Below are 22,563 nucleotides of genomic sequence, written 5' to 3'. Positions count from 1 at the left end.
CATACAAATACATATATAAATATATATACACATGCACACATATATACACACACACATACAAATATACACATATATACACACAGACAAATACATACACAAACACACACAAGGATAAACACACACACAAACATACACACACAAACATACACACACATACATAGACAGACACACAGACATACACATAACTATACACGAAAACCGAATTAACAAAAACACAAAACAAGCACACACACACAAGAAAACACAGACACACATAAACAAATCTTAAATACGAGCACAAACAAACACACACAAGCAGACACAAAAACACACACAAGCAGCAATTAATTATATTTAAGCAGAAAGGGCGCATTTGTCTGGTTTATACTCTTGACTTATAAGCAATCCACACCCTCAGTACATGGGCATCATAGCGAAAAAAAAAACATGGATTACAGACTGAAGAATGAAAATGAATATTGTTTTGAATAGGTTGGCAGGCCTGAATTATTAAAACAAAATATGTAATCTCTTATTTAACAGTTGTTAAGGCACTTCATTTTCTATTGTGAAATAATAACTTATTGTTTCTTTCTGCAATTATTTTCTCGGCCCTTTCTGTCATCATAATTTGTTTTTTAAAAGCAAGTATACTCAATGTCTTTCCTTAACCTTACAGCGATAAATATATCGTTTACCTAATAGAATAATCATGTTTTTAAAGTGGTCGAATTTATCATCGGTGAATCCGAAACATATGGTTTGAAAATTAATATTTATAATCAGGTCCAAACTTTTACCCCATAAGACTATTTTATTCCAGAAATCCCTTACAAATTTACAATCCCACAACAGATGTTTAATAGTTTCTTCCTTTTCTTTACAGAAAGAGCACTCCTTCGTCTCAATCAGACCAATTTTGTGCAAGAAATAGTTAGTTGGCAAAATATTATGAATAAAACGAAATTGTAAATATCTAATATGATTTTCTAAACTGCTTTGGAAAGCCATTAAAACTTGCGGACAGGCTCCAGCCCTATGAGCCCCATGGCTCGGCAAGGATTTACCTACTACTACCTACATTTATTTTATACAATATTCAACAAGAGTTATATCGCATAATATCGCTATTTTGTCAGAGATTATGGTAGCGAAGATCTATCAGAAGATTTCTACTCTTCTATTTTTACACCATTTAGCGAGGGTAATCAATCCAGTAAATTAAGAATATAATTACGCATGCACACGTACATGCATCGCAATAACGTCAAATTGTCTCAGATCTGAAAATACATATTGCTTCAACCATCAACTGAAAGACAAAGAGTTAAGGCATGAATTAAAGCTTACCGTAAGTGCAGCCGTATTCATCACTAAAGTCTCGGCACTGATTCACACCATCGCAGATCAGAAACGGTTTTACACATATCAATTCATTGTGGCACTTGAAATCATCCTCAATGCAAGGAGCTTCATAGTAAAATATAATTACGTAATTAAATGATTGATCATGATGAGGCTATACTCAAACATGTTGAACTGGACCAAAACCGAACTTTTATCTGAATAACTGTCATAAATCGAGCATGTTTTCTGACAACCTGATGTTTATTTGCGCGCACATAATATCATAATGGTCTGAATAACTGTCATAAGTCGAGCATGTTTTTCTGACAAACTGATGTGTACTTGCGCGCACATAATATTATAATGGTCTGTATCACACTCAATTGACAAAAACGTAATGATATTATATGTTAAGGCCTGTCTCTTATACACATCGAGATGTGGATAAGAGACAGGACATACACCGGTCATTTTAAGCGAGGTGAACGGTAGAACAATGTTTAGATTATTATGTCGCGATGCAGGTGGAGATTCTGAACAAATTCTTCTTCAAGATACTGTCCCTCAGTGGGTTATTGATATTACAGTGGAGGTAAGAAACACAAATACACACCACGCAATTTTAATATTGCTTTTCAGTAATTTAATGTCAGTGTTGGCTTCCATCTTTACTTTCTGCTACCCTGCTTATTGTTTTGATAGAATCACATCACTTATCTCATTTTATAATTTAGATTATATATTATGATTATATATTATACAGTTGGGAAAATATACATCACAAGTACAGTTAAACTTGCCTAAGTCAACTTTCCCCTAACTCGCATAATTTCTAAGTCAATCTTATTTTACAAGGCAAATTGTTGTGCTTTCCATTCATTAATGATCTGTAAGTTGAATTTTATCTAAGTCGAACAATTTTTCAATGTCATTTTGGATTCGACTTAGGCAAGTTCAACTGTATAATTGTAGTTCTGTTTACCATTGGTGTGTTTCAGAAAACGCAACCCAAGTTTAACAAGATCTCATTTTTCCTGCAACCACATTCAACATCTGGTGCAAAGACTCTTAAAAAGTAAGTTGTCTTTTTATTTTTGATATAGACTGCTATTTGTTATCATCATCGTCGGTATCCAGAAGATTGACATCATCTTCATTATTCCCATCTACATTATCATATCACTGTCTTTATTATTAATTCCAATTTCAATTATCAAGAAAATCAATTTAAAATCTTTTTATGATTAATTGTCACCTTCATTGCCCAAATCAACATCATCATCATTATTTGTTATCAGCAAAAACTGTGACCAGATGTGATATTCTTATTACTCATCATTACTTAAAACTTGGAAAGGTATTCAGCCACCTTATTATTATTAATTATTATACCTTATATTAGAACACATACTATAGTTTCTATTCACTTGTATACTGAACATCGAACAATAAACATAATCCTATTAATACAGTAACTACGCCTCGTGTCTAATTTAATACAACTTGAATAAAAAGTTTATAAAATAATATCCTCATTAAAGTCATCGCTGTCATAATAATCATTATCATTGTCAAAAGTCAAGATCATTATTTCCATATTTAGCATTTTTTGTAAGGATTCATATGAATCATATTTTTTTGTTAGGATTTTTTATTCATTATATATATATTTTTTTAATATGTATACTTTAGGGATAGGCTGTCAGCTAGTGACATGCTTCAGATTCGTAAAGTTCTTGAGCACGTCTACGAGAAAGTGCTTGGCGTGGAGAACGGTGGTCATCCAGGCATGACGAATGGTAAAGACCATGATAGTCAAGACGCTGCTAGTGTTAGTGCTGCAGAAGAAAAGGTTGAACTACTATGTCAAGATCAGGTATGTATTTTTAGTCAGTTAAATTGATTTGTTTTTTTGTTTCTGTCACATCCAACCACACATACAAACTAATTGTAATATTTAACGATGCTCTATGAAGTAAGCCTTTATGAGTGTTTTTTTTTTTTTTTAAATGTAAGAAAAATACCTTGTGTTTTATTTTATTTCAGATACTGTCTCTTATACACATCTAGATGTGTATAAGAGACAGAACTTGAATGGGTCCACTGCGGTACTTCCTGATGACAAGAGAAGTTTGAAACAAGAACAGAAACACCCCTGTCAAGAAAATTATAGACCACATGCACTTAGCTAATAATGTACACGACTTGAATACATTCGGCAACGCATGAAGCGTCGTGACATCATTCGCAAAGTATTCCACGATGTCGTGTACAGAGTCGGCATGGTATGAAGCATCCGGTGCGAGGGAGCTTGAGTCGCCAGACGTGCCAGGTTCTTTTTCAGAGGACTTTTGATCAGAGGTTCGTCGTTTACTTGTTTTCAAAGTCTCGGTACCAGCTGTGTTCTTTGGATAGTTGGAGTCAATTCGTGGTCGATCCAGTATGAAGGCCATCTTGGTGCCGACACCTTTGCGAGCGAAGTTGGTGCTCTTCCAAAGAACGTCCTCGCCAGTCTCAATACCGCTAGAATTATAAAGGGAAACGCTCAGTTTAGGAATTCTTTCGATGCTATCATTATTACATAGTTTACGTAACCTGATGTTCATCATTACTAGACCATGCACATTTTCTTTCTTCAGATTCAATGGGTTAGTCCTTGCTTTAAACTTTAAACTAACAGATTCAAAATTCTGCTTATTAAACAGAGAAGCTGAACAGATATGCTTTTGGTATATGTTTGTATCTCATATATTCATTCAATGTTGATTTTGTTTTAGCCCTTTCGGCCCATTTCTCAGTATTATCCATTGAGTTTTCATGTATAAAACATTTCAGACATACGTACAACTCTCATCCGCTTCACACTACAGAAACTGGAGATAAGCTCCAGCCCTATGAGCCCCAGTGGCTTGGAAAGGATAGTACTCGAGTTTTTAGTTTTAGCTCTGACTGCCCGACGACCTCTAGTCAAATGTGGGGTGGGGGGCTTGACATGGTCTGGTAGAGGAACTTAAGCACCCCCGCCCCCACAGCTGGCGCCGCCGGTAGGCCTACGATATGAGAGTGGAGAATGAAAGCCCTCAGTAGTTGAAGAATTCTCATGTAAATGGCAAAGTTTATCATCTTAATAGTATTTAATGCAAGTTGGTTGATCACAGACTTTGCTTTAAACGGGAAAAGGGGATTTGCGTCAACGGTGGGGGTACCAAGGGCTCTCCCTCTCATGTCTGGGAGCAAAATTTGTCTGAGAAGAAAAACCTCTATTGATTAATAAGCCTTTCAAATCCTTAATCGTTGGAGTTTCCAGGTGATTCGCTCTTTAGATCCCTTCTGAGTTGTGCTTGGCCGGATCCTGTCCCCGCCCACTTTGCCGTCAGGAAAATTGGCCTTTCCATCGGGGACATCGCTCCTTGGTCGGGGACATCGGATCCACAGTTGTGGTGCTCAGGTATTTGCTCGACGGGGGTTTGATGTTCCAAAATAGAATTGGAAGGGGGTGGCTGCGATGTCCCGACGATTGGCCGATGTCCCCGACAGGTGTCGATGTCCCAGACGGGAGAAGGGGCGATGTCCCCGGTGGAAAGGCCGATTTTCGCGTCAATGATGGTGGGGGGGGGGATGTCAAGAGTTCCCCTTCTCATGTCCGAAAGCAAAATCTGGGAGAAAAATAAATTCCTTTGAAATCGCTAATTGTGGGAGTTTCCAGGTGTTCCGCTCTTTAGACCCAACCCTTGAGTGGTGTTGGCCGTTCCTCCTGTTCCCGCCTACTTTGCCGTCAGGAAAATTGGCCTTTCCATCAGGGACATCACCTATTTCCCCGTCAGGGACATCGCACCCACACCCTTCCTTCTCTAGTTTGGAACATCAACCCCCGTCGAGCAATACCAGCACCACGACTGTGGATTCGGCTGTAACATAAATCCGCTTTATCCCAGGTAAAGCTCGGTTTCCATAGAATCGCTCACCCTATCGGCGACAGGCGCCAACAGTTGTCGGAAAGGTTGAACCTGGTTTAACTTTGCCGATTGCGTTCAGACGAATCGAGGTGCCTTCATAATACGTCAGGGCAGCTAGTCGATGCACCCTGATTCGTCTTAAACGCAATCGGCAGGGGTGGCACCAGAGGGGGGGGGTCAGGGGCAGGGCACGGCTCCCCCGTCGCTGGGGAGAGCTGTTCCCCGTCGGGGAGAAAAAGCAGAATTCGTCGGGGAGAAAAAAATTATATGTATTTTCTACATATTAGTAGCTCTAAAATCGATTAGCTAAGCCTTTGAAACCCCTAAATTGTCAGATTTTTCGGGGGCTTCGCATTCTGGACCATCCCTGAATGATCGGCAAAGTTGAACCAGGTTCAACCTTTCCGACAACAGCTGCCGGCGACTGTCGCCGATAGGGTGAGCTATTGTATGGAAACCGAGCAAGCATCATGGTCAATCCAGCTTAGTAAACGGTTTTGTACCAGGTAGTCTGGCCAAGACAAAATTTTATATAGCATCCATATTTTTTTTTGTCGTGGTAGCGCAAGCAAGTTAAGTTAAGGCGAGTCGAATGGACAGGAGCGCCGCTAGCTGCGCTGGTTCCAGCCGCTCCTCGCCCATGCCATGGTTCGGTTGGTAGAACCAAGTCTTCTCGGATAAGGACTTAAAATGGAGGTCAAGTGTATACATATGGCTCGTGTGCACTTTTTTAAAGAACCCATCTTTCGGAAGGGTAGGGGGTTACCCCGATGTTATAGTTCATTTCAACCCCTATCGTTTTGGAATGATGTGAACATCATCAGCCGAATGTAGTAGAAATGTTTATCAGTGTGATTAATCTGCTCAATAAAAAATTTTAATTACTTGCGCAAATATAAAGATGTGGGTAACGACCTGCTATGTAGGCCCTCTTTAGGCTAGACGCGCCTAGATGGTTAGAAGCGACGATCGAAGAAAAACGGTTAAGCAAGCCAAGGACTTCGCTAACTTCCATTGCTTAGTATAAAATCCTTCCATTGATGGGCACTGTCTAAAACTTTCTTCCAGCTTATCTCTGAAAGGATTGTAACCTTTTCGTCTGTAGTTAGCCCAACATGAATTACACAGGAGCCAGTGAGCTTCCATGACGGCCTAGGCTCGGACATATTTGTTGTTATTTTCGCGACGTCATCAACGAGTACAATACATTCATTATCCACCATCAACTAAACTGCCTTAAAGGGAAAAAAATGGTTCGTGTGGGAATCGAACACACAACCTCCATGCTATTCATTATCCACCAATCAACTAAAAAAAAAAAAAAAAAAAACTGGCTCGTGTGGGAATCGAACCCAAGACCTTCATAAAAATAAAAATAAATTAAAAAATTAAAAAAAAAACTTGCCCCGTGTGGGAATCGAACCCACGATCGCTGAGTTTACTACTCCTAATCCAGCATGACTGAACGGAGGGAGGTAAACCGCGGCCCCTAAACCATAAATGCGATAAACCTAGTACCACACCAAGTACCAGTTAGTCAACTCTGATCCTACTATAAAAAATTCTTTGTATATATACACTGCAGGTTACTATTACGCATGGTCATGGTGTCAAAAATGGGCCGAGGGTCAAGGGGGTTTATTTTTTGTCTAAAAATGTAGAGTTAAATTAATAATGGATTTTTGATTGTTAACATCTCCATACCTTACGCACTTTTGTAAAAAATAGAAAAACATTTTTGAAAAATTCATTATGCAAATTAGAAAAAAAAATAGACTATTCATGTTACGGGAAACCTGGTGGTTGTGTGTTCGATTCCCACACGAACCAATTTTTTTTTTCGCAACATAACAGCACTCTGTTGGCCCGACGTCGGTAAACGTTTGAAATTTACAACTTATAACCAACGTCGGCCCAACTGTTGTCACCAACCTCCACTAACGTTTACTGACGTCGGGCCAACAAAGTACTTGTGACGTTGGGACAACGTCTATAATCACATCCTAATATTTACAACCTCTAACCAACGTCGGGCCAACGGTTGTAACCAACCTCCATTCCAAATGTTTACCGACGTCGGGCCAACAGCGTTCTGTGTGACGTTGAGACAATGTCTGTAATCACATTTACTATTTACAACCTCTGGCCAACGTCGGTCCAACGGTGGTAACCAACGTCTATTTCAAACGTTTACCGACGTCGGGCCAACAAAGTATGACGTTGCGACAACGTCTTTAATTACATCTAATATTTACAACCTCCAACCAACGTCGGCCCAACGGTTGTAACCAACCTTCACTAACGTTTACCGACGTCGGGCCAACAAAGTACTCTAACGTTGCGACAACGTCTGTTATCACATCCTAACATTTACAACCTCTAACCAACGTGTCGGGTCAACGGTTTTAACCAACCACCATTTCAAACGTTTACCGACGTCGGGCCAACAACGTACTGTGACGTTGAGACAACGTCTACAATCACATCTAATATTTACAACCTCTAGCCAACGTTGGGCCAACGGTAGTATCCAACCATCTTTTTAGTAGTTTGCCCGTCGGGCCAGTAACAAATCGTGACGTTGTACCAATCGGTAGTCCACGTTGGGACGCTTATCCACGTTGGGACGACATCGGAAAATCGACAAATATATTCATACGTTGGGCCAACGTGAAATTCCAATGTTGGTTTGACGTTACCTCTCCGACCAAATTTTGCAACCAAACACCAACGTCGTACCAACGTCAGATATCCGACCCCGACGCTTACCGACGCTTGCCAACGTTGGGCCAACGTCGCTTTGCTAGCTGGGAAAGCTCATGAATTCGTTAACTCATTAATATACAGACCTACAACATTTTCATTAGATTGGCATTCAAATCCAAGATCCCACAACAATAAGATCACTCTGCTCCATTTCATTTTCTGATTAATTGTTTTTACCCGAAAGAGTAGTAATATTCAAATAATTGAGAAGCCATATGATGGTGATGATGATGGTGGTGGTGGTGGTGGTGTTGGTGGTGGCGGCGGTGGCGGTGGCGGTGGCGGCGGCGGCGGGGTGTTGGTGGTGGCGGCGGTGGCGGTGTTGGTGGTGGTAGTAGTAGTTAGTAGTAGTAGTAGTAGCAGCAGCAGCAGCAGCAGCAGCAGCAGCAGTAGCAGTAGTAGTTAGTAGTATAATCATGACTTACTTTGGTGACGTTGCTCTGTTGCGATGGACACTTTGTGCGTTGTACGCAACATTCCCTAGACCACTGCCTTCTCTGATGTTTCTATATCAAACAAATAATTATTACAATTTGACAAAATATCAATAGGATTAAACTTTTAGCATCAAGCATAATTATATTTCATGGAACATAAACAATGGGAGAGCTTGGCACAGCGGTTGTGTTTCGGTTGGTATAATTGGGTACTTGGTTGAAATATTCTGGGAGGTTAAAAAAGGCGCCGGGGATAAGAACTGCCCTACCTGGCCCCCCCCCCTATCCCCATCCCCAATGGCCCAACCCCTGGAACATAATATTTATAAACATGCTTTATATCAATTTTAGACCTAGACCACAAATCATAAATTGATATAGTGTATTGAGTTCAACATTTCGAATATGAAACCCTTGGAACAGAAAAGTAAAGAATAGTAACTTTAGTGTAGAAGCTTTGTCTAAACTATCAAATTTTATGAGACAAAAGGACGTGATGTGCCCATATATGGGTACGATGACGTCATATCACATACTATCAAATTGTATCAAAAAAAGTTGAACGTGTTCAACTCTGATTTTCCATCACATTTTATGTGACTTTTTAAAAAATGAAATCTGATAGTGTAGACGAAGCTTTACAATGCAACTAACATCTGTACATTTACCGGAAAAATGGAGCATAAAAATGAAAGGGTATTGTATTACAGCAGTATAATTTATGATTACAATACAAGTTCATCCAAGAGTCTAAAGAAATCAAGATCGACACAGTGGCGGATCTGGGAATGTGAAATAGAGGGGGCCCAGCAAGGGATATTGGCAGATGGAGGCTCTATCCACCTACCTCTCAGCCTCACCATGGTTGGAGCTGAGTGAGGAAAGAAAATAAACGTTATTCAATACCAATTTAGTGTCTAAATTAACTTACTTTTCCTTCTTAGCATTTTGGTGTCTATGTTTACTCTGGCGACTGAACGCTACCTTTCCATGCCTACTACCTTCCTCTCCACTGCTCCTTTAAAGAAATATAAAAGGTTTTTCTTTTATCAGCAATAGCAATTAAGAGTCTAAATTGAGAGATTCAATAAATAGATAAAGTGGATTAACACAGTGTAAGTTATACATGAAATATTAACTTGCTTCTCATCCTTAGTATTGTTGCTTCCATGTTTACTTTGGGGACTGAACACTATTTTCCCACGACTACTGACTTCATCTCCACTGCTCCTAATTCAAAATTTAAAAATATTTTTATTAGCAAGAGCAAAAGAGTCTCTAAAATGAGAGGCTTAATAGATAAGATAATAATAATAATAATAATGTCATTTTGTTAGGCGCACGTATCCATCCCTTAGTAGGGGTGCTCGCGGCGCCGTTTTCCACCTGCCGAGTGTACATGTAGCCATTTTCCGCATTATTATGTGAATTAATTAATTTTAATTATTTATTTAATCTTAATGTATATTAAGTTGTGTCGGACCAGACATGGATGGGAAAGACAGGCAAAATAAGATGCAAATATTCTTCGGAATCACCATCCATCACCACCCTAGCGCAATCCCGGACCTCTGCCTAGGTGGCTCGAACAAAGGAACGGGAAACACATTTGCCCTGCCACAGACGACCGGGTGCTCAGGAGCCCCAAAAAATAAATGCCGGCCTGTGAGAGACGGGTAAAAAGCACTTATTGTAATTATTCAAAATGAGAAATAAAAAGAAAAGATTTCCTTACTTTCCTTGTTTAATGCTGTTGCTTCCATGCTTACTTTGGGGACTGAATGCAATTGTTGCATGACTACTGTCTTCATTTCCACTGCTCCTAATTCATTAACAATAACGATATTCATCTCAGATTTAAATATAAATATCATAAATATTTAACGTCCTTAAATTTATCGAAGTACAAGGCAATTTTAGGATGAAAAAAAAAAGTAACGATTACTATGTTTCTGTTTATATTGAAAATATTGTTCTCGTTATTTTTTTTACATGTGAAAGCTAATACCGTATGCAAATATAGAAAGTGAGCAAAATTACAATACACTATTGAATTCGTTTGAGTTTATTAATATTTTGATAAAAATTTGTAATGTGCTTACTTTACTATGGTGCTGCTATTGTTACTTCCATGTTTACTTTGAGGGCTGAATATTAATATTCCATGAATATTCTGCTCATCTCCACTGAAATCGGATAGTAACAATAATCTAATGCTAGGCCATATTCATAATTTATCGAAAATGTATGTCTATAGAAATTGTCAGTCAACATATTATATCTAACCATCGAATTTCGAAATAATTATTTCCTTACAAGGGGTAGGCCTACATAATTCACGTCCGGCCCAATCATCACAAATTGTTTTCAGTATTATACTGTTCTATTTTCTCTATGGTTATACAATACCTAATAATTTAACTGTTTAAATTGAATATTCCGATTTTCTTTCAATGACGCTCATACTGAAAAATGGAATAAAGAGTACTATGATCGTAAGCAGGCTTAAATTTTGCTAAACATTATGCTATTCAACGCGGCTGCCTTGATATTGGATAAAAACAACAGAGGCTAGACTACGATGGTCGGTTGGCTACCAAAAAACCTCTGAAACAATAATTCCGTCGATACATCTGTAATCGAATTTGCAAATAAACATTAGCTTCTTAAAACATGTACTGAATCTAAGTGCGAAGCTATTACCTTATTTCAGGAACATCGTCTTTTGTTGTGTTAGCATGAACACTTTGAGGATTATATAACACAAGTGATTTGTTGTTCACTTCAGTATCACTATTCATTGTGTAAAGTTATCTGCAAAACGATATCTGTAAACTTAAATGCATTCCTTCCACTTTATTTCAAAGTGGTCCATATGAAGCATACATATGATAACAATAAAAGCGTCATCAGAATAACCTCTTAATATAATTTAAAAAGCAATTAAAATATGTAATAGAGATATCTAAGAAAAATCCAAAGACATATTTATTACAGGAATGTAAACTTGCTTTACTTCCTCTCTTAGCGCCTTTGAAAACATTTTAATTGGTGGTATATAAATACTTGTTATTGTTATTAGTAGTATATGGTTAAAAATACTACGAAAAATTGTACCGATTATTTAATTCTAATAAATATAAAAGAACATCTTGTTTCTTTGAGTATGGTTAACCACTGAAGCGGGCTACAGTAACAGCAATGAAAAAAGAAGTCTTCAAAAAGACAGGAGACGTTCACAATAATAATGACAAAGTAGGCTGCAGTAATAGACATAGTAAATAATAAAGGAAAAAACCTGAATTAAAAACTAATTATGTGGCAAACGATGATTGAATATCGGAACGAGATACTCAATATGAAATGTAATAATTAAATGAGACAGTAATTTGTAAGTAAAAACAATCCATCTTTGTCAATCAATCAAGTTTGGAGAGGAAAGGTCTCCTACATTAAAGTTATATTAACAATAATTAATACAGAATCTATATTGCAGCATTATTTTCGTATTTTCATTATTAACATAAAAACACAATGTTACAACTTACGGTTCGACCATCTTAATACAATGTTAGCCTTTGATTTTGAATATAGGCCTAGATATTATCGGAAAATATCAACACGTTGAACTGAGCATAAGAAACATGTAGGCGGATTGCTAGTCTATAGACAATTGGTAGGCATAAAGGGTGTTTTCATTTTGGTACCAAGTCTTGTTTACTTTAACGAATGATTGGAGTTTAGTCCGCTTGATTAAGAACATTTATCCATATGTCAAAGTTCACTGGGTGTTTTAAAGGTCTAAAACACTAAATGTCATATATTTTATTATCACGATACACGATACAATATGTAGCGAATCTACTTGAATTGTATCAATAGTCATATTAAATTAAATCAAGTTATGAGTGAAAACCAAAGCCTGGACCATGTGATTAGGCTAAGTTGGTTGTTAGACTCCCCATGAGTTTGCATTTAGAGTGATGTTATTGAAAGTAATCAACCATCACATCTTCGTGAAATATTATCATCATAATTAAACTGCTGTATATTGTTCAACTAATCCTGGTTAACGTCTGTAAATCAGTTTGTTATTGGATGAGCAGATCCTCATAATACAATACAAGCATATTAAGAAAAAACGGCCTGAATGACAGTATAGATATCATGGAGAAAATACCGTTAAGTTGCAATATTCGTCCACATTTTTCTGCATCATCATGATCACCACATCATCATTCGAATGAGGCTCTGGATTGGTAGTTTGAGGCTCTTCTATTTTCTAATTTCAATCCTCTCAAACTGTCTGGATCTTTCTTACAATCGAAAATTTCACTCCGAAGCTTCATATGCGACATCATGGTGGAATTATTTCTATGGCTATATAGCATCGATAACCTCAATATAAGCTTTGCTGGATAATCCTAAACAATAAACGTGTGACTAGAATATTAGGCCTACTATATACAATGATTATATAATACCGTATTTATTCGAATAAACACCTCGCTTTGAGTAAACCTCCCTCAAATAAACGCCCCTCAATTGGAATAAACGCCTTCATCGAATAAATGTCCGGGCGTTTATTTCCCTCGAATAAACGCCCCTCCCTTAAGCAAAGCTAATGGAAGCGAAATCATTCTCAACACAATTAATGTTGTACTCCAGTAGAATTGCATTTTTTAAACCTGTTTGGGATCGCCCAGGGGCGTTTATTCGAATAAATACGGTAATTATACAATATAATTTAGTCATTCACTGAGACTTCGAGATATAAAAGAAAATTGAAAGAAAATCTATATTTATAAAGTATATTTATTCACTTTCGTAAAAACATCAACTTATAATTTATAGTGGCAAATACCAAACAAGTGTTACCAGTATCATTCTATCGGTCACGCAGCCGGCCCTCTATAATTACTGGAAATAATTTAATAAGAAACCATTAGTAGGTTTATATGATGGAAGCTGGTGTAATTTTTAAACTAGTCTCCTGCTTCTAAGAAATCCACTAATGCTTGGGGAATAAGCAATGAAAAGAAAACTAAACCAAAACGGAAATGCCCGTGAAAACGTACATAGTAACAGCCGAGGAGGCATAATACATAACTAAATCACAAGAGCATGTCCTTTTCTTGAATGATGCTATAACATTATTAATTGTATGTCCAACAGGTTATGTTCATTATATCCATTCCTATATAATTAAACAGGAAAACAGAGATTACGTGTATTAAACAATTATAATGAAAATAAAATATGTAATAATTAAAAACAAAATAAGCATACACAGATACAGCACAGTAATTTTAGGAAAAAGTCCATTACAAGACGTGTCTATATCTCTTTTGATAGATTACTTTTAGGCGAGCTTGGCAAACACAGTAATAATCTTAAGTTTTTAGACACAATCTGTTATCCTAACAGATTAAGAAAACAAGTTTTACACCGTATGTTTTAAAGATAATATTCGCCTGTATTGAGGTAAAAACACTTTGAGTTCTTATATTTTATATTACTATGTTACTAACGTTGAAAATTAAAATGAGAAAACATTATCTTCAACCATACAAATGTATGTTTGTATATAGACCCGGCCCTTAGCTGTTAATCAGTGTCATATTACTGCAGTAAAATGGTCTGTAAATTAGTTACACAAATTTTTTAATGTGCGCCATTCAAATATTTAACTTACTTGATTCTTATAATCTATGGTTTGCTTGAATTTTTTAAGGGTTTTTATATTTTATAACAGATGGTACACCTTTAAGAATACAAAGTAGATCCATCATCTTTCAAAGAACAAAAACAAACTCAATATGTATTAATAACATAAATGTATAATCATTGCATGGTGAGAAGCATTTCAAAAATATCTTTATTTTAAAATACAAGATTATTAATTTTTTAGAATAATCGGTAAATCATATGTATGACAAACTGCAAAAAATATAATATACAATATACAAAAAAAACCCCCCAATAATAATAATAATATATAAAAGACAAAAAACAGCAACAATTAGGAATGTAATAATTTCATCATGACATGTCTTATTTCAAACATACTTCAATACTTTTTCAAGTGATTCATACAGTACAGTATACAGTACAGTACTTCTAAAACAGTCTGGGCAAAATAACAACAGTTGAATAACTTTGTACTCTAGAGGAATGATTGATTTACACTAAACAAAAAAAAAAAGACTTGATACACATTCAAGTGTCAAGTGGCGGATCCAGGAGGTTGCAAAGGACCCCGAACCCTCCCAGCCCAAAATTCAATAACCAAGCATAAAATCACTTGCACAAGAGACTAAAATGGATTCTGAAACTTCCCTGGGCCCCTGCAAAGGCAAGTGAACATTTCCTCTTGACAAGTTCCCCCCTTTCCGACCATAGGTCCCGACTGCCACCCACGTAGACCAGTAAAAAAATGTTGGATCCGCCACTGGCACTGTCACAATGCCAACATCTATCACCACACATTGGATTTTGAATGTGAGATAATTATAAACTAAGCATGGAATACAGTAGATGTATCCTGCATCTGAGTATGCATCTGCGCAGAGTCTGGAACAAGCTTACAGTATGTATATAGATAGAGCAAAAAAAAATAAGTATAGCGCATAGAGACCATGTAGTATGCACTTTACAATTCCCAACCCATTACCATTTCAACCAATGACCCACAGTACCAATCCGATAATTGGGCTAAACCACCTTGGACAGTACTTTATTTGCTTAAGGAGAAATTTTACCCTCCTAAATATTTAAACTCAAAGTGGGCACACGCAACCAATATGGTAGGCTGAAATCTGGGCTAAAATATACCTACTCTATTGGATAATATAATATAAGAGGAAATTGTAATATCTATAATATTGATAACATAATCAACTTAATTGCACTAATTATAATTGTTCATTTTCTTTAACAAATCAAAAATGAATAGTTACGGTATATCAACAAACATTTCTTTTATATGCAACAGATTATCTTCATGCTGAAAAGTGCAGACATTGACCACTGAGCACATGTGGTTTCAATTAACACCCCCCCCCCCCTCCACAAAAGAAAAACAAATAACAGAATACAATATATATTTTTTCAAAACATGGCTGCAACAGAGGGGATGGGTGGCGTATTGTCAGGCCTCCTTGTTTTAAAAATTCTATAGAGGCCCGTAGTATCAAGAGGTTGATATAACCACCATAAAATAAAGACTACTCTACGCCCCAATTCTATAAAACTTTATGGCCAATCCAGGGGTCAACATGTATGTGAATGGAATAATAAATTATAAAAATTGTGAAATTGCAGTAACAAATTATTATACAAAGTGTTAATATTTTGTCCTTTGGGGACTCTTCTGAAACAAGCCCTAAAGTTTAAATGGTTAAATCTACTTTCCCACATAATTTATTTAAGGGTAGGCTAGGTTTATCATAGTTTTCTGAATTTGTAATGTTTTTTAATAGTATGTTTATTTTTCTCAATTTGATCATTTTTGTCTCTTCTATATAATAACTTCATAGAAAGTACTAAATATTACTTTCTCATTTTTTTCTAATAGTGCTGTGAGACCATCTGTGTAACTGCACTTTATATACAAATTATTATTATTATTATTATTATTATTATTAATATTCTTGTTACTGGATTCTGTTGAATAAATTTCATAATACAGTAGTCACATTTTATAAATGTATCTGTACAGTAACATACAACCTTTCTCTAAACCACATTTTAAAATTTGTATTATTTTAAATACAGATAACACAAATTGTTGATCACAGAGTAATTCATTTCAACATAATCAGTTTGATCCTATGCATAGCAAAACACACTGACATCCATTTTATAGACCATATCAAATGTAAATAATGATGATAATAATAATAATAACAACAAATAATAATAATAATAATAATAATAACAATAAATTATAACAGCACAACAAGAAAGCAACAATGACAACAACAATGATGACATAAACAACATAAAAACAACATTATTTTATAAGTAGTGGTTTAGACGGTAAAGTTCTTGCCGTCTAACCTCAGGGTCATGGTGTCTGCAAATAACAGTAACTGTTATTTTTTTACTACCAAGACTGCTCCACTCCTTACAACACATAAAGATACTTGGTTTTCTACTGAAAACGTTGAAATAATAAATAGAACAGGTGCAATATCCACTTTTTGAAGAGGACTTTGTATTCTTCCCAATTTATATCACATTTTGTAGCAGAATCATATTTTGCATCAAAACTAAAATTTTAAAAATAATTTAATACCAAGATATAAAAATATATACAGTCTGATGCTTATGCAAGAATGGTTGATGATTCAGGTATTATTGTTTTATGTTTTCACAAAGTTTGAAATACATAATTTCTGTAGATTTCAAAAAAATCTCAATTTTTCCAAAATAAAATCAAAAAGTAATCAAAGTTAATGATTATAAAGGAAGAATGTGGTTGAAATGCGTGAATGAAAAATAAAAAAAAAAGAAAAAAACTTTCTGTTTCTGGGAGCATTCCAAGCCATGAAATTACCTGTACCGCAATATTTCATGAGGGAATGATTCGCCATAAAGCAATTATTGCCAGAAGGAATACAATTACATTCTACTTCAAATTTCCATCCTACTCAGTGCAAAATTATGCCCTTGGGTTAAGAAACAAACATGATGTGCCAGGTCAGGATGGGGTTTAAACACCTCACTTGAAGTTGAGAGCCAAAAACCATACCTGCTGTACTCTCCCATAAATAGCTGCAATTCCTTTGTGAAGAATACTTGCATCTCTGATCAGTTAGTAATAACTTAATTTGTCAATAAATGTGTGCAACATAGATTCTTTTTATAGGTGTAATCGCAATGGACTTAAAAGAGAGAAGATTTTACCAAGAATGTGGGTTAACATTCCAATGGTTAATTCTTACTGCTGCCCGCACTGGGATTTTTGAGCTGGTTAGTTTTACTACAAGGAATGGTAAAATCGACCAAGCTAAGAAAAACCACTAGTGAAGCACTAATCTGTTCACTGCCATTGAGTAACATTCAAATAATTTGGGATGTTCAATCGTGTTCGCATTGGACTTTTCGGCTTGGTAAAAAAATTAACCTGGTCAGTTTCACTGGCACAATCCACTCGGTTAAACAAACAGCTCGTCTCGGTAAGTTTTCCTAAATGGTAAGATTTCTGGGCTGTTTGCACTGGCCTAATAATTATGGTAAAACTAACCAGCGTCTCAGATAGTTTCACCAAAAAATGTCCAGTGCGATTGCGGCCTTTGTGGTATTAAATCAGGGTATACTGTACTTCAAAGCAGGCACTCAAAAATAAAAAGTAGGATTGTGTTCTATCACATCCAGCCGAGTATCTGTGATGATAATTAACATAAGACATTTATATATATGATACCTATAAAACATTCTCTATGATTATAGTCTATATACTGAGTATATTACTTGCAAGTGCTTTCTGATCTCAAGACATTAAATTTGGTATGAGAACAATCTGCCATCAGGGAAGCACAAGAGTGTAAACAATTTTTTTGTACTGCCTGATCACTGATAAGCTGGGTACAAACTGCATACTGTAACACCATTGGCTGACAAATCCATCATCGCTCTCCTTCAGGACTTAACGACTGCTGACTGTCCAATCCAATTCAAACTAAGCAACAAAAACAATCTGTCGTGCATGCTTCATTGCATTCTCCATGGAATCGCATCTGTTACATGACAATCGGCGCAGTGTGGCTCGCTTTAGTTACCTCCATCAACCTACCGATAAGTTGCTATACACCTGTAGATTACTAGGGTACAGGCGCATACAACCCAGGTGAGGTTACGCCTTTGGAGCTAACTCTGTATTTAAACTCCATACAATATATAATTTGATGTTCATTCCATTTATCATGAATACATATTTGCTACAAATTAGGACTTGAATGTGTGGACAACACGTGTGATGAAAACCCGACATATCGGACACTCAGCGAGAACCTTACCGCACTTTGTGCAGGTCACCATGTGTCCACATTCAAGGAGGACACAGTCTATCGTCGCATCCATACATATTTTACATAAGTTCTCGTCAGTTTCTTCACTGGGATCTACAAATAGAGAGGTAAATTATCGAAAATCCGTGAAAATAGAACACAATTCTTAAATATAAATTTACTGACAGATGCCAGGGGAAGGGGAGTCAACTATGCTAGTGATAACTTCTTGCATGCAAAAATATTGGTAATGAAAATTCATATTTTTAAATTTAAAGTGAAAAAATTAAAAAAGGTTTGCAATCGTTTCCACCCGGTTGAAACGTGAAATTGTGTTTGGTTTGCGGTGTGGTTTAATAAGCCAAAAAATGCAAACATAAACAATACTCAACGCAAATTCTGGTTGGGGCAATTGGATTTCACACTACTATTGGACTCCAGCGTAAATTGAATTTGAATTACATTTTAAAGAAATTAGAACTACATTTTGGAAAAATTGAACTATGTTTTGAAAAATTATAACTTCTTTTTGGGAAACTAGATCTACATTTTGAGAAATTTACGCCTACGTTTTGATAAATTAGACATTGCATTTTGCAATTACACTTTGATTTTAACATGGACTTTTGCTGCGTATGGCAGCCCATAGACAATTCCCTACTCTTTTCCGTAATGTGGGCCATAATGTACACAGGACCAATGGTTTGAACGTCTCATCTGAAAGAAAGACGGTGGGCTATCATAACTTGCATCAAGCCCTCCAGCTGAAATACAAGGAAAGCAGGGATGGGAATTGAAAAGGGGACCAAGAGATATCTATGGCTCAGTGCACACACAGTGGCTACCACAAGTTTAGCCAACTGAGCGAAACTGCTCTCCACTTTAGTACAAAAAAGCCATAATACTTTTACTCATAACTTTGCCAATATAAGTCGATTCTAGTATGACCCATCATTTTAAAGCTTACACTGTGGAGAATAAGAATATATTAACAACTCTTTTCATTTTTTGGGCAGTGATGATGGTTTTGGGATGGCAAGCCTCATATGTGAGGAGTTATAGTATTTATTAGCTATAAAATGGGACTTCTAAATTACAATACCCCAAATTACAGCAGCTAGTAATGCAATTAGTATGACAGATTTTTTTTGCTTTAGGAGCTTGGAATTTATTATCTTACCTTCTTTACCCTCAGCATCTGAAAAATAAAATAAAATATAAAATTACAAAAGAACAAATGACAGTAGAGTACTTATAATATTTTTTTTCAATTATTATAATTATAAAAGATATGTAATTAAAAATAAGCAAATAAAAAAAAAACAGTATTACAGTAAAACTAACTCTAAATAAAAATATTATTAATAGTCCCACTGGATTCACCAGCAAAGTTATACAGTAAATCCAAATGTTGCAACATCTACAGTACACAGCAAAAATACATCAGTAAAATAATGTTATATTATTCAAAAATCCAAGTTGAACTCACCATTTGGTTTTTGCTTGGAAATATATAACCGTTTGACTCTTTCTACCAATTCTTTCTTCTCAACACAACCACGGTAATCAACAAAATTTGTGGCAAGAATCTCTTTTAAAGCTCTTACAGAAAGTTCATCAATGCCCTCAATGTTTTGCAAATCACTTAATGAGGCTCGTTTCTTCTTTGGTCTAGGGTCTACAGTTGGCTGAAAATATCAATATTAAATCTAGTGACCGAAAATCATTGTTTGAATATGTAAGTAATTCCTTGCCAAGCCACTGGGCTCATTGGCCTGTGGAGTTTATCCTCAATTTCTGCAGCGTGAAGCAGATGAGAGTGTAATACTCCCTCTGGGTGGGACACTGTTCACCACAGGTTACTCCCAGCAATTTTCTGGTACCCATTGATGCAGCTGGGTAAACTGAAGCAATGAAGATAAAGTGTCTTGCTCAAGTACACAATGGAATTGCACAGCGACGGACTGAAACACCAACACCAACCTCAAGGTTGAATAACCACAACATTCCCTCTGCACCAAACCGATGTATATGTGTACTTAAATTAAGATAGTATAGGAGTGCAATATACAAGAGATTAAAAGCTAGCTTAATGATTATAAAAATAATGATTAGTTATGAGTGCAATGGAATGGAATATTTTCATTAGGTAAAATATGAACAAGTTGAATGGAACATTTTCATACATTCATGTACATTTTTCATTGAATGGAGTCATTAATTTATTTCCCATGTGACCTTAAAGTCATCCAATCAAATACAAGAAGACGATGGTAAGAACATAATGTAAAACCTTGAATTGAAGCCCCGGGCTTCCTTTTTTGTGAACTTTGGATGGGCTTCTTTTCGAGGCTACTTTTGCAAAATAAAGAGGGGGATTTATTTCAAAATGAATGCTGAAATTTGTGAATTTTACTATGAAACAATAAATAAGGCCACTGTAACATCAATCTATATTATGGAGTGTGTTTAACTGGCACTAAATCACCAAAACTACTGTATAAATCAGGGGTTTATTTAAGAGCCGGCGGCCGGCGCATTCGATCGGCTACTACGATGTTTTCGCCGGCTACTTCAATCAATGCTGTACAAAAATTAATACAAAAACCACCAATAGGGGGACCCAGCCGCCACTAAAATTTGTCAAAATTTTTTTTTAAATTAAGAAAAAAGAAAATTCGACTAAAATTTTGAGTCTAAGAGTGTCATTTCCGGCCATCTAGAGGTGCCATTATCATAATTTTCTTAACTCAGCCCCAACCATGGTGGGGCTGGGGTAGTATAGACCCTCCACCTGTGACAGTCCCTCCCCCCCTCTATTTCAAATTCCTGGATTCGCCACTGTTCAATTTACAGTGTATGTACAGTATACTATTTAAAAAAGAAGCCCATGGGCTTCTTTTCGAGGCTAATTTTGTAAACTAGAGAGGGGCTTCAATTCAAGATGGGCTTCATCTCGAAATTAAGCCCAATTCAAAGTTTTACGGTATGTTTTTTAAAATTAAAAACTAAATAGAGTTTTGATGGGCAAATGACAGCATTAAACTAGGTAGTGTATTGTCATAAGATTCTTACAATTGGAGTAATTTGTCCACCAAAAAGTCTAGATTCTGCCTCTCTCATCTCTAGTTGTCTTCTTCGTTCTAGACGTTCCAACTTAGCTTCTTCGCTTTCTGTTGTTTCACTTGAACGGACTTGTTCTACTGTTGGTGGTACACTGCTGTTTTCAAAGTCTTTTTGCGACTCCTCTAAATACTCTTCATCGCTTACATCCTGAAAGAAAACAAATACAGCCAATTATCAAATTAATTCAATGTTTCAAATGATATAGTTTGTCAGAAAACATTGAGTACTGAAAATTTCTGCTGTAGCACACAATATTGTAGTGGATTGTAACAAATTGTGATATTGTACTGTGCACTCTGTATGACCTATGTTGACTCATGCATTGTTTATTTTCCAATGAAATAACATATTACAATCTACACCAAACCTGTCCCCTTATCTGTTGGCCATGTATTAATGTACAGAACCTAACTTACCATACTGTGACCAAGTCTCTCCAAGTCACTGGCTGTAGAAGAATGAGAACTAAACCTACTGTAAGCATGGTTGTGAAGTACAGTAGTTAGAATTTTTTAGCCTAGTAAACCATGACCTCAGGTAACATAGTCCAGTTGATATGATGAATTAAATAACACTCATTAAACATTCATATTATTACATTTTAGGAACACAAATTTTAGTATTAGTTTTGTATTGTGCTGATTACTGTTTATGATGCATTGTTCATGCTTCATGCCTTGTTGAATACACAGTTTTATCTTCTCTTATCAAATATCATTAATGTATTTCTTTGAATACTAGTGTAAGCCCACCCCCTTTAAAATGGATATGAAACCATTTTCTAAAATCCAATGAATGAAGGTTTTGGAATCCTTGGGTAGTCAATAAACCAGTCACAAAATACTAACCTTCAACAATTTGTTGGATTTGAGAAATTAATAAAAACATTTGTAAAGTAATTTCTCCGAAAAATGGCCGATATGTCGATACGCCATCTTT

General features: G+C 36.1%; 4 protein-coding genes and 1 long non-coding RNA gene across 8 annotated transcripts in view; 1 reads left to right on the top strand and 4 right to left on the bottom strand.

The window, feature by feature from the left end:
* LOC117114536 overlaps window positions 1–1,797 on the bottom strand; it is a 15,753-nt gene extending 13,956 nt beyond the window's left edge. The window contains exons 1-2 of the mRNA XM_033258217.1: window positions 1,789–1,797; window positions 1,330–1,498 (exon numbers count right to left, since the gene is read on the bottom strand). Coding sequence (XP_033114108.1) covers window positions 1,330–1,498; window positions 1,789–1,797 — 178 coding nt within the window. The remainder of the gene's footprint in view (window positions 1–1,329; window positions 1,499–1,788) is intronic.
* Window positions 1,787–3,244, top strand: LOC117116035 (WD repeat-containing protein 48-like). The gene is made up of 3 exons (XM_033259974.1): window positions 1,787–1,918; window positions 2,325–2,401; window positions 3,019–3,244. Exons 1-3 carry the CDS (start codon window positions 1,823–1,825, stop codon window positions 3,227–3,229), a joined length of 384 nt encoding a protein of 127 aa, XP_033115865.1. The 5' UTR covers window positions 1,787–1,822; the 3' UTR covers window positions 3,230–3,244.
* Window positions 3,245–3,392: 148 nt separating this feature from the next.
* LOC117114524 lies at window positions 3,393–9,894 on the bottom strand. The gene is made up of 4 exons (XM_033258206.1): window positions 9,872–9,894; window positions 9,417–9,503; window positions 8,474–8,554; window positions 3,393–3,849 (listed from the first exon to the last, which is right to left on the bottom strand). The coding sequence occupies exons 1-4, from the start codon at window positions 9,892–9,894 to the stop codon at window positions 3,393–3,395; spliced, it is 648 nt and encodes a 215-aa protein (XP_033114097.1).
* Window positions 9,895–10,219: 325 nt separating this feature from the next.
* On the bottom strand, window positions 10,220–12,146 carry LOC117116028. The gene is made up of 4 exons (XR_004446669.1): window positions 12,034–12,146; window positions 11,189–11,299; window positions 10,588–10,671; window positions 10,220–10,307 (listed from the first exon to the last, which is right to left on the bottom strand). It is a non-coding gene; the product is annotated as an uncharacterized LOC117116028 (long non-coding RNA).
* Window positions 12,147–13,280: 1,134 nt separating this feature from the next.
* Window positions 13,281–22,563, bottom strand: part of LOC117115982 (E3 ubiquitin-protein ligase RNF34-like) — a 19,066-nt gene continuing 9,783 nt past the window's right edge. For 3 of the 4 annotated variants that reach the window (XM_033259910.1, XM_033259934.1, XM_033259918.1), the window contains exons 4-7: window positions 21,574–21,771; window positions 19,988–20,186; window positions 19,679–19,696; window positions 13,281–18,612 (exon numbers count right to left, since the gene is read on the bottom strand). In XM_033259910.1, the coding sequence (XP_033115801.1) occupies window positions 18,437–18,612; window positions 19,679–19,696; window positions 19,988–20,186; window positions 21,574–21,771 (591 nt within the window). In that variant the 3' untranslated portion in view covers window positions 13,281–18,436. The remainder of the gene's footprint in view (window positions 18,613–19,678; window positions 19,697–19,987; window positions 20,187–21,573; window positions 21,772–22,563) is intronic. The other variant, XM_033259926.1, reaches the window with a different exon arrangement.

Source organism: Anneissia japonica, unplaced genomic scaffold, assembly GCF_011630105.1.
Source record: "Anneissia japonica isolate Jap-2015-1 unplaced genomic scaffold, ASM1163010v1 scaffold199_len4679917_cov187, whole genome shotgun sequence".
NCBI lineage: Eukaryota > Metazoa > Echinodermata > Crinoidea > Comatulida > Comatulidae > Anneissia > Anneissia japonica.
Note: the sequence above shows the minus strand (reverse complement) of the source record. Positions and strands in the feature narration are given on the sequence as shown.